This window comes from Orbicella franksi, chromosome 3, assembly GCF_964199315.1.
Source record: "Orbicella franksi chromosome 3, jaOrbFran1.1, whole genome shotgun sequence".
NCBI classification, from domain to species: Eukaryota; Metazoa; Cnidaria; class Anthozoa; order Scleractinia; family Merulinidae; genus Orbicella; species Orbicella franksi.
In genome coordinates this window covers 13,347,970-13,363,173 of record NC_138147.1, presented here as the reverse complement: position 1 = coordinate 13,363,173, position 15,204 = coordinate 13,347,970, and the positions used below count along the sequence as shown (strand labels likewise).

At 40.1% G+C, this 15,204-nt stretch overlaps 2 protein-coding genes across 5 annotated transcripts; one reads left to right on the top strand and one right to left on the bottom strand.

Moving 5' to 3' along the window:
- Positions 1-325: 325 nt before the first annotated feature.
- Positions 326-4,253, top strand: LOC145481333 (uncharacterized). The gene has a single exon (XM_081459805.1). The coding sequence runs from the start codon at positions 1,377-1,379 to the stop codon at positions 4,143-4,145; it is 2,769 nt and encodes a 922-aa protein (XP_081315931.1). The 5' UTR covers positions 326-1,376; the 3' UTR covers positions 4,146-4,253.
- A 433-nt stretch (positions 4,254-4,686) lies between these two features.
- On the bottom strand, positions 4,687-15,044 carry LOC145481343 (lambda-crystallin-like). Of its 4 annotated transcripts, XM_081459820.1 has the most exons (9): positions 14,841-15,044; positions 11,299-11,347; positions 10,098-10,125; positions 9,416-9,625; positions 8,871-9,035; positions 8,107-8,301; positions 7,508-7,613; positions 6,176-6,418; positions 4,687-5,414 (listed from the first exon to the last, which is right to left on the bottom strand). In XM_081459820.1, the coding sequence occupies exons 2-8, from the start codon at positions 11,343-11,345 to the stop codon at positions 6,192-6,194; spliced, it is 978 nt and encodes a 325-aa protein (XP_081315946.1). In that variant the 5' UTR covers positions 11,346-11,347; positions 14,841-15,044; the 3' UTR covers positions 4,687-5,414; positions 6,176-6,191. The 4 variants fall into 4 exon arrangements, with proteins under 4 accessions (XP_081315946.1, XP_081315945.1, XP_081315944.1 ...); XM_081459819.1 differs by having other exon boundaries at positions 11,299-15,044; XM_081459818.1 differs by lacking the exons at positions 11,299-11,347; positions 14,841-15,044 and having other exon boundaries at positions 6,189-6,418; positions 10,098-10,307.
- Between the last annotated feature and the right edge of the window lie 160 nt (positions 15,045-15,204).

Below are 15,204 nucleotides of genomic sequence, written 5' to 3'. Positions count from 1 at the left end.
AAAGCAATGAAAATTACTTTAACTAGAAATCATCAATATGGCGGCAGTGGTGAAATGCCTTGTCTTGGTCTATCTACTATTTAATGTTTGTTACTGCAGCTCCCCCAGTGACTGATCTTCTAGAAACAGTTATGCGTCTTTTGAATGACTGTTCAAGATTTTATCCTCACGGTAATCGTAACATGGCAGAGAACTTGATCGTTCGTCGTGAAGTTGCTTTGGATTCTGTTCACCGGTTAGGACATAGATGCCCAAGCGAATGCTGAGAGAATTCTGCCTCTTGAATTGCTGGAGAGACAAATTCAATACATACTGCATAGACGGGAAATGTTTGCAGCTCAGTTTTGAACTTCAGTAATCTCAAACTACACAAAGCATAGGCAGTGGAAACATTCTTAAAGAGAAAAATTTATATTTGGGTTAACTTTTAATCCTGGGTTAGCGTTAACCGGCTTTCGAACAACCCGGCCCTGATGATTCGAGAAATAAGACTGACGTGGGTTTTCCAATTCTGGTATCAGTATCATGCTGGGTCATTTGCGAAGTAGAAATATCAATGTTCAGCGTCAGCGTGTAAGGGAAAGTTTTTTTCCAAACTGACCCAGCAGGGTCTGATTTGAGGTGGTTCAATACCATCACAAGGCGTGTTGACAGCGTCAGGAGACCTAATTCCCGCTGGCACATTGATGGACTACACTGCCTTATCAGTTGGAGGTTCGTAATACATGGTAATTTTGACAGGGCTTTAGACTTTAAGTTGTGCAACAAACAATTCTGCTGCGACTGGGCTCGCTCTATTCTTAGCTGCTGTGCAAAGTTATGGATGAAAGGCACATTTCGTGCTGACATATACAACATAATTTACGAGACCCGCATATACGCGCATTTTAGCACGCGTGTCTATGGGTCCTTGTAGGACGCGTATATTTGGGCATTTATTTCGCATATCCCCGCGCTTGAATTTACGCAAATATGTGGCCCTTAAAAAATGCGTATATACGCAATCTAAATGGTCGTATATATGAGCTTAAAGCCCATACGTAACGTACGTAAACAAGTATACGCGGCAGAAAAACCCGCGTATAACCTGTCGTAATTTTGAAACGAATGGCCAACCATAAATATATCTCTCCAAAAATTTGATCATTCGAATGCATTGCGCGAAAGTGAAAGATCAGTGTCGACCTATCGTGACAAGCTATATGTACTTTACGCAATGAGCCGGCTATAAACTAATAATTACTTCACGTTTCATTTTCAAATGGGAACTACTGCTGCCTGTCTGTGCGCATCAGTGCGATTCCATTTCCAGTGGCTGACATTTTGAGCTGATCAACTTATCCGTGTTTTCTCTCTTGTAAATAAGCTTCAGAAGCATGGAGAGCACAAGCGAAGAAACAGCATTGGACATCGCATTGTTAGTCGCTCAGTTCTTGGTTAACAGCCATCGTTACCAGAACGCTATCGATCTTTACGAAGAGATTTTGGTCATTTCCAAGCTAGAGTGCTTTCAAGCAATTTTCTATTTCGAGGATGTACAACTTTTTATACATCAACAGCTAACCAGCGCCTATTACTGCTTGGGGAACGCAAATGAGGCAGTGAAACACGCACAACGGGTCGTTAAAATGAGCATGGAAAACGGCAATCGAGCACAAGAAGCGACAGCCCTTGGTTGCCTCGGCTTGCTGTACGAGGACCTGAAGAAATATGACAACTCAATCGCTGCGTATCAAAGATCGCTTGGATTACTGGAAGAGATAGGTGATAAGCAAGCTGAGGTTATAGTCCTAAACAATCTAAGCTCTGTTTATGATGGTCTCCGTCAGTATGACAAATCAGTCACGTCCCTGTTAAGAGCGCTGGAAGTCCTGAAAGTGCTTGGCGACAGAGCTGATAAAGAAGATGAAAGGAAAATTTATGCCAACCTTGGTAAAGCATACCTCAGCCTCTGGCAACACGACGAGTCCATTTACTATAAGACGAAAGCTCTGGAAACCAGCCAAGCAATTGGAAATAAATCAGGAGAAGCATTTGACGCAATCAACCTCGGAAACTCGTATTTCGTTCTTGGAAAGTATGAAGAGGGGATCAAATATTTGGAGAGATCCCTCGCGTTAAACAAAGCCGCCGGAAACAAGGAAGGAGAAGTGAACAGTTCCTATAATCTTGCTAGTTTGTATACGGTCCTCGGAAGGTATGATAAAGCCATGAGCCACTTAAAGAGATCTCTTGATATCAGTGTTCAAATCGAGCACGAGCTGGGAGAAGCCAGATCGTACCTCGGTCTGGGTGAGGTATACCGCGGTAGAAGCATGGGGGAAAAATCAGTCACATTCCTGAAACGTGCGCTTGAAATAATGAAAGAAATTGAGGATAAAAGTGGAGAACTAATCGCCCATGAGTCCTTGGGAAGTGTTTATGGTTCCCGTGGCGATTATGATAACTCGCTTGAAAATTTTGAAAAAGCTCTAGAGATCAGTGTCGCGTTGGGGGACAAAAAAGGTGAGGCCTCGGTGTGCAGCAACCTGGGTGCCCTGTACCTCAATTTTGGTCAGTTGGATGATTCAGCCAGTTATCAAGAAAGAGCTCTCCAACTTTTAAGAGAAACTGGCGACAGAGAGTTTGAATCTTCGGTTCTGTCCAAGTTAGGAACTGCCAGCTTCGTCTGCAAGCAGAGTCCTAGCGAAGCAGTTGAGTATCTGAGTGAAAGCATCTCATGCAGCGAGAGACAGAGTGAAGGACTTGATGACCAAACGAAATTGTCACTCAGGGAACAGAGAATAGGGCGGTACCATGTCCTCTACGTGATTTTGATTTACATGGGGAGGTTTACCGATGCGCTGTACGCCGCTGAAAGAGGACGCGCCCGCTGTCTGGTAGATTTAATGGCAGAGAAGTATTCGATTGAAAACACGTCTCCACCAAGGAGAATTGGGGTAGAGTTTAGCGAGATGAAACGCCTTTCCTCGAACAAGCAAGTTAACATCGTCTTCATGACCACATCGTTGACAACCGTCTTTTTCTGGGTTATCAAGCAAGGCGCGGAAATCGCTTTTGTGGAATCAATTTGTGAACAGTGTTCTGAAGACGTGGAAACTACCCTGGAAGAGATGGTAACGAAGAGTCATCGGTCCGTCTGTGAAAATAATGAGGCCAAGTGCGAAGATCGCTCACTGAAGGCGCTATATGGAGACGTTCAAAATGAAGCGATGGACTTGCGCAATGTAGAGCTCACAGAGGACGAGGAGGAAGAGGAAATGAAGAATACAAGTTCAATACTGCATCTGATGTACAACATGTTAATAGCCCCTGTTGAGCATCACATCAAAGGTCAAGAAATCGTCATTGTTCCTGAAGGTAGCATGTTCAGGGTCCCATTTGCCGCACTGGTAGACGCCAGTGGAACGTTCCTGTCGGAGTCGTTACGAATTCGACTCGCTCCGTCTCTTACAACTCTCACTATGATCCAAGAACGCCAACACGATCTCCACATGGACCAAGAGGGCGGGGCTCTGATCGTCGGAGACCCGGACCTTCCTGGGATAATGAGACTGTCACCATTGCCTGGAGCTCGAATAGAAGCCATAGAAATTGCCCAGGAGTTGGGCGTGACACCGCTGGTTGGAAAACAGGCCACCAAACATGCAGTATTGCAAAGGATTCAGGAAGTAGCTCTGGTCCACATTGCTGCTCACGGAAGCTCAGAAAGAGGAGAGATCGCTCTCGCTCCCGACATTTCTCCTTCTCAAGTTCCAAAGAAGGAGGACTGTTTGCTGACCATGGCAGACATCGCAAAGGTTGGTATCCGAGCCAAACTGGTCGTGCTAAGCTGTTGTCACAGTGGTCGCGGAGAGATCATGAAAGCCGAGGGAGTTGTGGGTATTGCTCGCGCCTTTTTAGCTTCTGGCGCTCTTTCAGTTCTCGTGTCCCTGTGGCTGCTGGATGATAGTTCCACCAAAGAGTTCATGATTCGTTTCTACGGGCATCTAGTGCGTGATAAACTGAGTGCTAGTGAAGCTCTTCACCAGTCCATGAAGTGGATGAGAGAAACCAAGAAGTACACGGTGAGTGACTGGGCACCATTTGTTCTGATTGGAGATGACGTTAAATTTGACTTTAATCTGCGGAATGAACTAGTCTGACTTTCTCGAAATATCACTTAAGCTTTTTTCCACATTTGGTACTAGTTTTAAAGGCTTTGGTTTCAATGGAACATAGTCACAGGCACAATCACAGGCAAAAGTTAATGAGCGAGGTTAAGTTCGTAAAGCATGAGGCCGGGTTTTCGTTTGAGACATGATATGAACATGCCGTATTCGACTAGCACAAAAAAATGTATCAAATAAAATAACTACATAATAAATAAATGAATAAAAATACAAGTCAATGCAATGATGCAAGGCTATAAATCTTTTGTTGTTGCAAAATCTAGACGTATTCTATGGAAGAATTCAACAGCCCTTCTGGAATTAAAATTCAAGTGTAATTTCTGTTTGTTTTTTTACCTACCTAGCTTTGGGTGTATTTTTGTTAGTGACAACCCATCACATTTAGAAATGGTTAAACGACTTACGCCGCACGCTGGCTTTCCCTCGAAAAAGATTTTTACCTTAATTGCAATTGCGATAAGATGGTAATGTTAAAAAAAGAAAAAAAAAAAGAATGCCACTTTAAGCTCAATACTCCAGAACAAAAATATACTTTATTTATACCGAACTGAATTTGAGTGATTTTACTGCTTTAAAGTCCGATGGAGAGTTTTTCATAGAGTCTCTTCAGAATAGACGATTCTATGTAGTAAATTATTCGTCGCCTTACAATGGCCCTTTTTCAATAATATAGTATTAACAACAAAATTTTCGTTCCTAACTGGTTTTCTGCACGCTAATTTCATAATTGAAGAGCGATCACGAGAGCATCCATTTACAACAGATCTGACCAGGTATGTAATAACAGGAGAGTAGATAGGTTATTACCTGCTGTCTGGCAAAGGTTTTCGAAAATTGCCCTAAGTGAATTTTGAATAAAAATGTCTAAAACAGGCGTCCTAACGTGATCCGTTTTACTATCGATAGCATCTATAGCTTGTTGAACTGAACGATGGAAAAAAGTCGCGGAGTAATCAGTTTGGAATCGCTTTCTCGACTACTCCAGGAATTGCACTCCATTCTATTGATCACCATTACAATATTCCCTTATTCTTACAAATCATTATCGCTTCACCGAACTCCTTGCGCAAGAGAGGCGCATAAGGCCTCGACAAGTCACGATTAGCAGAAGGTAAGAAACATCTGCAGTTGTAATAGGATACTAATTTCAAATTGTTCCCAACTATTTGTAATGAGCTGACCCTTTGCAATACATTAATATGAGGTCTGCAGGCACAGTAGGTATTCCAGGGCCAGTTGACACTAAAACAGGAAAAAAAAAGAAAACAACATCAAAAGGTTGGCATATTGATAATAGTTTTAAAAGTTTGATGTTTTATAACTCCATTTACAGGAGTGTCAATAAAGCATTGTGTTGTGCTGTGCTTTTTGCAAAGTTTGCACATTTTTTGGTACGTAAAACCGTAGTTAGTAACTATGGTAAAACTTAATACTTTCCCTAAAAAAACTATTTCACAACATCAAACTGACACTGCCGACCATCGAAAGTTGTATTGGAGTTACTAAAGCACACAAAACCTTGCAAGTAATGGAATGGTAATCGATTTTCAGTTTGCGTACTATTATACCTGTAAGAAACATTCGAGTTTTTCCGCGAGCTTGGAATGCCGATAAATTGAGATCTGTTCGTCGCTGTGCCTTCCCCTCCTCTCCATCCCTGTTCTATACCAACCCACCTTAACTCGGATAATTGTTGAAAACGTATTTTAGGTATTAAAATTTACTCCGTAAATAATGTATTATTAGTAATAGAGTGGAGTACAGTTTCGGGAGTAATTGCCCGAGCCTGAGTAATCTCAAATGTTACAGATACGACTAAAACTATTAAATGATAAAATAACAATAACAAAAAGGCATACAAAGAGAGAGACGATTACAACCTAAAAGCAATGAGTCCCATTAAGGTGAAATATAATAATAATGATGATGAAAAAACCTTAGTAAAAATGTTGATGTAAATGTATTTTTAAAACGTATGCAAGAAGAATCTTGTTGATTCTCACCCTGAAAATTTACGCGTTAATCGGCGCTGTTTTCATTCTCTTGTTGCGTTTTGTGCTGTGCAAGTGCTGCTAGTCGCCTATCTCTCAAATTCCTTCTTTCATTCAGCTGACCTAGAGGCATGGTTTCAGCTAACGCCTTCTCAAGTTTGTCCAGTGTTTCACCGCCGAGTGTCCGAGGACCTCCCTGTTCCTTACAGACAGTTTCAATGTTGGCTCCGTACCTCTCACAGTAATCTCTGATTCCTAAATGGCAAACACTACACTTCAGTTGTACTCACATTTGACACTGCTAACAACAGGAGCATGTGTTTCAAGGCACGAATGCTGCTGTAAAAAGCTCATGCAGAATTTGATGAACCAGATCAGAAATTTGTCACTCTTTACATTACAATTTACATGGCCAGGCAAATGTTTCCCTTATCATGTGCATACGACCAACTAAGCAAGTAAAAAATCACGTTTCTGAACTGGAAAATCAACGACAGGATAGCTAGTTCATTTTGAGACCTTTCAAGTTTCACGAACTTCAGGGCTGGAGACATGGCGGAACTTCTTTGTCAGTGTAACCTTTATGAGTTCCCTGTCTATCCGGACCTTGCAATATCCCTAGTTGATGGGTCTCTTTATTCTTGATACCTATCTCCCTGACAATGCAACGATATTGTTAGGAGAAACTACATGTTGGGCGCTCTTAGAGGTGATAAAAGGTTTTACCACACCCATATTCGCAATTAGCCAACCAGAAGCCATGCCTCTGTCCTGATATCCTGCGATATCAAGTCACTGACCCGATATGGCTACGATATCATGCTCGCTTGGCCGAATTTGGGTTCGGTAAATACCTCATCGTTCCTATTTGGTACCCTTCGGCGGAATATCAGGTTCGTTTGGTCTCGCCATGGGTATTTGGGCTCAACTATGTCTCGCCAAAATACGAGCCATGGCTCGACCAAACTCCTACGATTAGGTATAAAAATTACAGATCCATGAAACACATAATTATATATCCACCATCTTACAAGGAAGAGTGTGAAATCTTTTTCAGGCTGTACGTCAAGACATATTTAAGTTAAGAGAGTTTACGAGTTTGGGAATAGAAAAAGAGCCTGCAAAACTGCAATCTGGGTGTTATAAAGGCCCTTCCATTTACAAATACGCAGAACAGATGCAGCTAATGAGTGATTAAGGGTTTGCTCAATCCAAGAAGTACCATTCCGTATGGATAGTATTTGAAAGGGTGACCATATTTCTGTCAAAAATTATATACAAGGGACAGGGCTTTCCCGTATTTAACTTTGTTAGGTATCCCCACCCCACCCCTGTACAACATACCATTGGCATTTAGCTGCATGGTTTCAAATGGACCTATAAGTGAATACCGTAATCCAAGACCATCTGTCATAGCAGTGTCAACATCTTCAGGAGAGCAAATACCATCCTACAGAAAATACATACAATTAAGTTGCTCTGTTTTTCTCTTTTTATTTTTCTAAAAAAACTTGAAATAGACAAACAAGAAAAGCTTCAGGACGTATGGTCGACCGTAAGGGTTAATCTGAAATTTAATTTTAATCTGAAAGTGTTTCTGGAGTGATGTAATTTCTAGATCAATCCAAGGCTGGTATCGAGTTTGAGTGTAGAGCCAGGTTGTCCAGCATTCTTGAAGAACCACCGAAAGGATTTTTAGTAACAGAATAAACCTAACATTCTCTTACATGTGAAAATATAGGTGACCCTCTGCAAATACCTAATTCTTCTTTTACCTTAAATTTTCTGAACTGATTAGTAGGTATTGGCCACAGTTCAGTTAAACCTTTTCCATCCATAGAAATCTTACACTTGAACTTTCTGTTTCTTGTCTGCTGGTCAACTAAATCAAGGACTCAGTGTAAAAGAATGCCCCTTCTCTCTCTCCCCTCACTATGTCCTACCTCTACTAGTCTCCATGCCTCCATAATAACAGCATACTGCAAACGGTTTAAAATGAATCCGTTCACTTCTTTCTTAATGACAACAGGTGATTGTCCAATGCCTTTCATTAAAGCTACTGTCTGGTCTACAACTTTACTGTCTGTCCAGGGAGCAGGCACAACCTCTACCAGAGGTACATAATATGGAGGGTTTATCTGAAAAAAGGAGATATTATTACATGCTGGCTTTACAATAAAAGTATTATCCTGTTTATACAGCACCCTTAGCTGTGATAACCAATTTTGTTTGACTCGGACAAAAGCTGACAGTCAGCCATCTTCTTACTTAGTTGCCTGTGGTTGAAACTTGTGATCCATCAGGCTTTGCTTTCTGTACACAGAGAACATACTGAGTGCCCCGGGGAAGGGAGGGGGGGGGGAACCTTCCATAGGAAACGGTAGAAATGCTCATTGTCTCATTTAGGGATATGAATCAAGGATTCTGGTCTCATTTAGGGTGTTATGAATGACAAAATGGCACTAAAGGGTTTTAATTTCTATCTTTTAGTCAGGAGGATTCTGTTGATACTGAAGGGTCACCCTAGAACAATTTCCTACTATTGTAATTATAATTATTGTTATAATTATAGTACCATTATAGGTATGCAATGTGTGCACAGGGATAAGTGGCTGTGGTTCTTTGTGTGTTGCAGACATAAGGCAATTATTAGTTCCCGTTGTAGAATGTTGTAAAAATGACATATTTATAAAGAGTTAGTACTCACTGGATGGGCCACAATACACTGACTGCGATGCTTCAAAGTTGATGTGAACTTTGATGGCACAATGCAAGATGTTGAACTAGCTAGTATTGTTTCCTTTGAAGGGATAAACTTGTCCAGATTCTCAAACACCTTTATCTTCAATTCCAAGTTTTCTGGAGTGCACTCCTGATGTTAATTAAAATAGACATACAACTTTTAGTTGTAACATTTTCAGTTAACATTTCTTACACTACATCATGCATGCTTGGCTTAATAACTCTAATGTCAAAGAACTGGTGTAATGAGTTTTGCAGTTAAGTTACAAAGCAGCAGATGAAATGTTTTTGTTAGTTTCATTGGAACTATTACACGTATATGTAGCAGGAAAGTGATATTATGTACTGTTCTGAAGAGCAGACGGCATTGAAGCAGCCCCCTAATAACCTAGAAATACAATACAACCAGAAATCCCTTGAAGAAATATAAGCCCAATGCTTCGAACCAAAAGTTACTTACAGAAATTGTTAAGGTAAATTAAATGATAATAATCTTGAACTTGTTCCTACCTGGACATACATAGCCCCATCTAATGCTCTCTCCAGGTCATCACAGCTTGCAACTAACTTAAAAGCTTCCTGAGCTGTCATGCCTGGGCTACGCATCAGGCCCTTAGACTCCATGTCACGTAACTGAGCCTCAATGCTTGTCAGTGCATTGGTTAACTGACTAGCAACTGTATCATACAGTGAGACATTGAAACCAGCACTGGAGAATATCTAGAAATTGAAATTGAGGATTCTTTTAAAAACTTTCAACTCAACCAAATGTGTGTTTCAGAAAATATCCAAACCCTCACATTATGGGATCAGGTCAGGATCTTACTACTAACAGTTTTGACAAGTTGCTTGCTTCTCACTGAATAGCCACACCACGAAAGCTCTCGCTCAAAATGACATAATTTGGATTGTGCTCTCTATTTGATCACACTCTGTGTTCTTTAAGCTTAACTTGTAAGCAAGTCTGGGACGTCACAAGCCAAAAATTTTGAAGGAAAGTATGAAACTTAAGTATGAAATAATAATCATTTTTCGAAGGGGTGGGAATTTCAAACCAAGAGACCAACTTTTGGAGGGAGGAGTGTGGGTGTTTTAATGTCTATGGAGCTAGCAATAGAATGCTATGTGTTACTTGCACCATAGCAGTATTATCAATAATGTAGATGGAAAAAAGGTTGATTTGAACACTTACCACTGACCAACATCTTCCTATTAACCCACTGGAGAGAAAGATGAAAACCAATGAAAACAAGAAATCATTTAACTGGTAGGAAAACCTAACTGCTATCATCTATTACTTATTAGTAGAATTCTTACTACTAGTATACTGATGCAACTGCTGCAATATGATTGGCTGAGCTACTCAATATACTATCAGCCATTAGGTCACTTGCAAAATAGTGTCATTTTCTCATTTTTGCAAAATTATGGAGGGACATTTAGCTACAAATGGATAATTAAAAGATTAGGACATTCACGGTTTCATGACTCAAAAAAACCTAGAAAATGGTGGACAAAAAAAAAAAAAAAAATGATGAGCACACATACACAACATGAGATTCCAAACAACAATTCAGTCTGTGCAAGTTTTCTAAAGCATAAAGTTACATACAATGTACTACAATAATTGAAAATGGTTAACTGAGGAAAAATTTTAAAGCAAGAATCTTACTAGAACAATTCTGGTACATGTAGATTATTCTCTCGATTTTTTTGAGGTGATAGTTGATTTGGCCTTCGGCCTCATCAACAATCACCTCCCAGAAATCTCAAGCTCATAATCTACGGAGTGCACAATCTGACCAAGCCCTTTTATGAGGAGTTTAGACTGTATAATGTACCTAGCAATTCATAACTGTGTATAATTTTGTCAATCAAACCAAAACATGACATGAGCTCTTTTCACGTATTCTTAGTCAGTTGACATATTGAAAGGCCTGTAGAGAGTACAGTCAGGTATAGATCTTGAGTCAGATAAGATCACACTGACATCATGTCCAGATCCAGCTAATTACTTAGCTATATGGGCAGTGATATGAATTTGGCACATTTATGAAGGACCACAAAATTGCTATGAGATCTGCACTGGTGTACAGCTTCATTTAGAAGAATTTCACAACAAATAAAAAAACTTATTGAATTTATAACCATTTTTGTTCTCCTTCCTTCAAAATGTACTGTCTTGTCCTTTTTGATCTGTCCAACAAAGGTCGGTCCACTATGTACAGCTATACATGTAGCTAAAACTCAAATATGTCTGTTTGGATTCTCTGGGGTTACATGAATTTGTTTAGTGATAGCTGGAACAAACTTACATTGAATAGCAAAATGCCAGTAAAACTGTAAATGGTGCAATGGTCAATATTTAGTTTGCATGAGATAGTACCACCAACCTGCCGATTATTGTAATTTTTCCTTTACTGCTTGGTGAAGATGCCATTTCTATAGGAAGGATACATAAAGCTTTCAGTTTAGTTACAGAAACACTCCAGAACCTTTTCAATCAACTGATTTATTAGATAAATTATCAGGCTTATTGCTCTTAAAAATTAAATACAAATTTACTTGATAACTGAAAATCCAACTGAAGATTTTCAATTTTGCTGTTTCCTGAATGTACTGTCCCACAAAAAAAAAAACAACAACAAAAGTTCAACAATAAACATGATGGCTTAGATGCCCTTAACTATCTGTGATAATCAGAGCTAATTTAACAGGCCAGGAAAAAACATAGGGAACACAGCAGAGCTGTCATCAAGTACCATAACCCATAACACCAGTTATGGCTGGGTATGTTTGATTTCCCTTGACGCTACCAGTGAAACTGCCTATTGTTGATAGAATTCACCCACAAAGTACCGGTAACAAGTTTTCTACGGGTGTGGAGAACAAGGCTACAGGTGACTCAAAACTTAATGACAGCCCTGCACAGTATGTCCATTTTGCTGCCATATCACACAACTTTTAAAACCATGGTAAACCATAATGACAGTCTGGAATGATGCTGACAGTTGGGTACCACTGGAAATGACAAAATGGATGACTGGTTGGAATTTTCTGATATCTGCAAATGCAAGAAGCTTTCACTCTATTCAGACCAGGCTCTTTTTGTCCTTCAATGATGGGAGGGTGGGGTGGGGAGGTGGATTCTGCCCCCGTCCCAGGTCTGAATATATAGGGTGACACCTAATCCTAATCTAGGGAAAGATAAGCAAAACATCTAGTAAGAACTTTGGACCAGGATTCAAGGAGTCAGATGGGATCAGGCAAGCAACAAGTTTTGAATATACCAAGGAGTGGGTAAGGCAACAATATGTTTGCTCAAGGTTCTCAGTCCTTAAATTAGACTTGCCACATGTCAAGCTTTTCTTGATCCTTTACTTATTTATCTCTTTGAGCTACGAAGTTGTGAGTGCGAGCGACGTAAGTCATGAGAGGTGCAAGTTGGAAAAGTCCTTTCCAATGGCAAAACCAACAGGCCAGGGAAGAATTATTGGAAAGGACTTTAAGAAACTCTATCCTTAAATAGGGTATCCTTTGTTCACTTTTAGGGCCCATTTATATGGTCTTAGGTACCCAAGACAACCCTTTGCTTAAGGCAAATTTACCAAGTCTTTATATGTGAAAATGTTGTCCCTGAAGGCAGAGTCAAAGTTGACCCTGCATGATTATTCATAACCCTTATTGATTAATCAAATGTGCAAATATCCCTCTTTCTATGTATTTTCCTAGGTCACTCGATTACAGTGGGTTTTGCAGAGTTAATTTTCACTTCTTTGACACCAGTTTCTGCTGTAAATCCTAAATCCGCACATAATTTATGAGACACTTGCTGTGCCAAGAGTTGTCCCAGTTAGGTGACCCAAAGATTTTATATGAAGAAACGTTGTCTGAGGGTCTTGAAGGGTATTCTCGGGATCCGGGATTTGACCAAAATACGGTGCGGGAATCGCGACCTGGGATTTGACTTTTTCTGGGAAGTGGGTCTAGCCAGACTTTGGGCACGGGATGCAGGATTTTTTTTGCCTGTCTGTCGGGAATAATTTTGGGAAATCCTCACGATCCAAATAAATGTTCTAGTGGCCAAAGAGAATTAACCAGGCGAGTGCTAAGTGGTGTCTGTTTTCAAACCAAACTATAGAGTGTGCCTGGTTAATAGTTATCTAATTGAAACCGTCAGAGGGTATTTTGTTCAAACCAGATGCCAGAAAAGTGCACATGGTGTAATAGCATACCAGTTATTGACTCGATGCTCAGTTGACTCAATTGCTCAAGCTCTTTAGTCTCTTCACAGGTTCACATTTATTGTAATCTTGAGGGGATTTTTTCAACAGCTTAACCGCTAGATGGCCATAGGAATGGCAAATAGTGATGCCAGCTCTGCTACAGTAAAAGATTTGGTCTCGTTTTATATTGTGGTTACCGATGATACTTCTGGTTCTAGCACCACAACCTTGGCGATCCATAAAGAGAAATTTAGTGCTCCACTAAGCAGTGACGAACACAAAAACCTGTTCAACTTCGTAAAGCACTTAAAAACCTTCCCTGGATTAGCAGAAATTGTTAAGATTAAAGGCCTCAGAGAAAACCTGGAGGTCACGATTGCCATATGGTGCTCTTTCATCATACTGGGGTACAAAAAGCTATTTCTTTTTGCAAGAGCCTTTAAAAAGTGACGATAAAGCTGAGAGTTACTTGTGGTAATACATTGTTTGTGGCTAGTTTTACGTACGCAGCTGGTTTCGTCCCCGCCTAAGGACTTATCAGAGATCTTTCTGCTTGGCAAACTTGTTGAGCATCATGGCCGAAGTCCCATTCACTAACAAAAATAATGATGACAGCAATCTTGCCTTATATCACATAAGGATTTCTGACTGTACAAATAGCCTTTAAAAACACATGTAAATTCAAAATGTCAATCAAAAGAGCCAATTTACATCTCACATTTATTACCTTTTGTAGAAATTAGACTTTTTAATGTATTTTTCTGGGAAAGAAAAACAAGATTCGGAATAGTGATGAAAAAAGTGTGGGATGTGGGATCCTTGTGAAAAAGGAGCGGGAATGTGCGATCAGGACCTCCCCCTCCCCCCCCCTTCCAGGCTCTCTTGTCCTGCCTGCCAGGGTTAGTGTTACCCTACCTGCCGAGGCAAGACAACTTGCCCACCTGAGTTGTGTCACTCCCTGAGGCAGGTTCGCAATCCTAATCTAAGTGGTTGGCGGAATTTTGCAAAGAAATAAGCGAAATGTTAGCTCAGCCAGGGTAACTCAGGGTTGTCTCGGGTAACCAAGACCATATAAATGGGCCCCTTGAGTATTGTAGTCTTGGTATTGTCCTTAGATAGGGTTCTTTTAAATTGTAGCTGACTAAACTAAATATTTAAGAACCTAAATGAATATGAGTACACTAAAGCTGCCTTAAGATACTACTCCTCAAACCCTAGTATATTTACAAGCTTACATTTAAACATCAAATTTATGTATCAATGTCTACGTCCCTTTATTGAGAATTTACTATCTGATCTAACGCAGTTTCCCAAGCCTCTAAAAAAAGTACTCGTACACATTAATTAGAAAACTTTTAAATTTTTTAACAAGACAAAATGCACGAGCTCGAAGACACGTGATTGTCCGCAACATTCCCGATCGAAAGAAAAAACCTTTTGGCTTGATCTAAGTACGGTCGATCTGTTTGGCAAATGATACGTTTGATAACTATCATTAGCGACATTTATTCCTTCTCTGAACTTTGATAAAACTGGAAAATGAAAAGGCAAAAGCTTAATTAGAGCTGCAAGTGGTCGCTGCAAGTTTAGTTTTAGTTCTAGCAACAAGTAGCAGGTTTCACCGAGGCTTTTCGCTTGTGAAAAAAAAAAAAATCAAATATTTCCAGATTAAAATCCCTCAAGGATAAAGACAATTAGCATGCACAAACCTGAACTTGTTCACCAGCTTGGGAGGAGCAAAAAATTTCCCCAGATGCTAAGAAAAGAATCTGACATCGATTACAGCATCGCTTTTTTTGTGATGAGCCTGCGATTTGTTAAAAGCGGAAGGGTGATACCTTGTAGGGTAGGGTGGGTAACATTTACAACAAAGAACATGCTATCAACGCTATGATCTACAAACTCACCCAGAATATCACCAGAAATTCAAAAGGGATCTTTTTAATTCCTGCTATGAAGATTTGAACGAGAGAAATACTGGCAAATAAAAACAGTGTTTCAAGCGCAATAATATAGTTGTACCTACCCCCGAGAAGGTTGATAGGCTCTGATTGGCTAACCGTCAAATCACCA

Coding starts and splice junctions, on each gene's coding strand:
- LOC145481333 (XM_081459805.1), top strand. CDS start 1,377: ATGGAGAGCACAAGCGAAGAAACAGCATTGGACATCGCATTGTTAGTC.
- LOC145481343 (XM_081459818.1), bottom strand. CDS start 10,196: ATGATAGCAGTTAGGTTTTCCTACCAGTTAAATGATTTCTTGTTTTCA. Junction 7,614..8,106: donor AGGCATGGAGACTAGTAGAG/GTAGGACATAGT, acceptor TATTTTCTGTAG/GATGGTATTTGCTCTCCTGA. Junction 6,419..7,507: donor CATGCAGCTAAATGCCAATG/GTATGTTGTACA, acceptor TTTGCCATTTAG/GAATCAGAGATTACTGTGAG.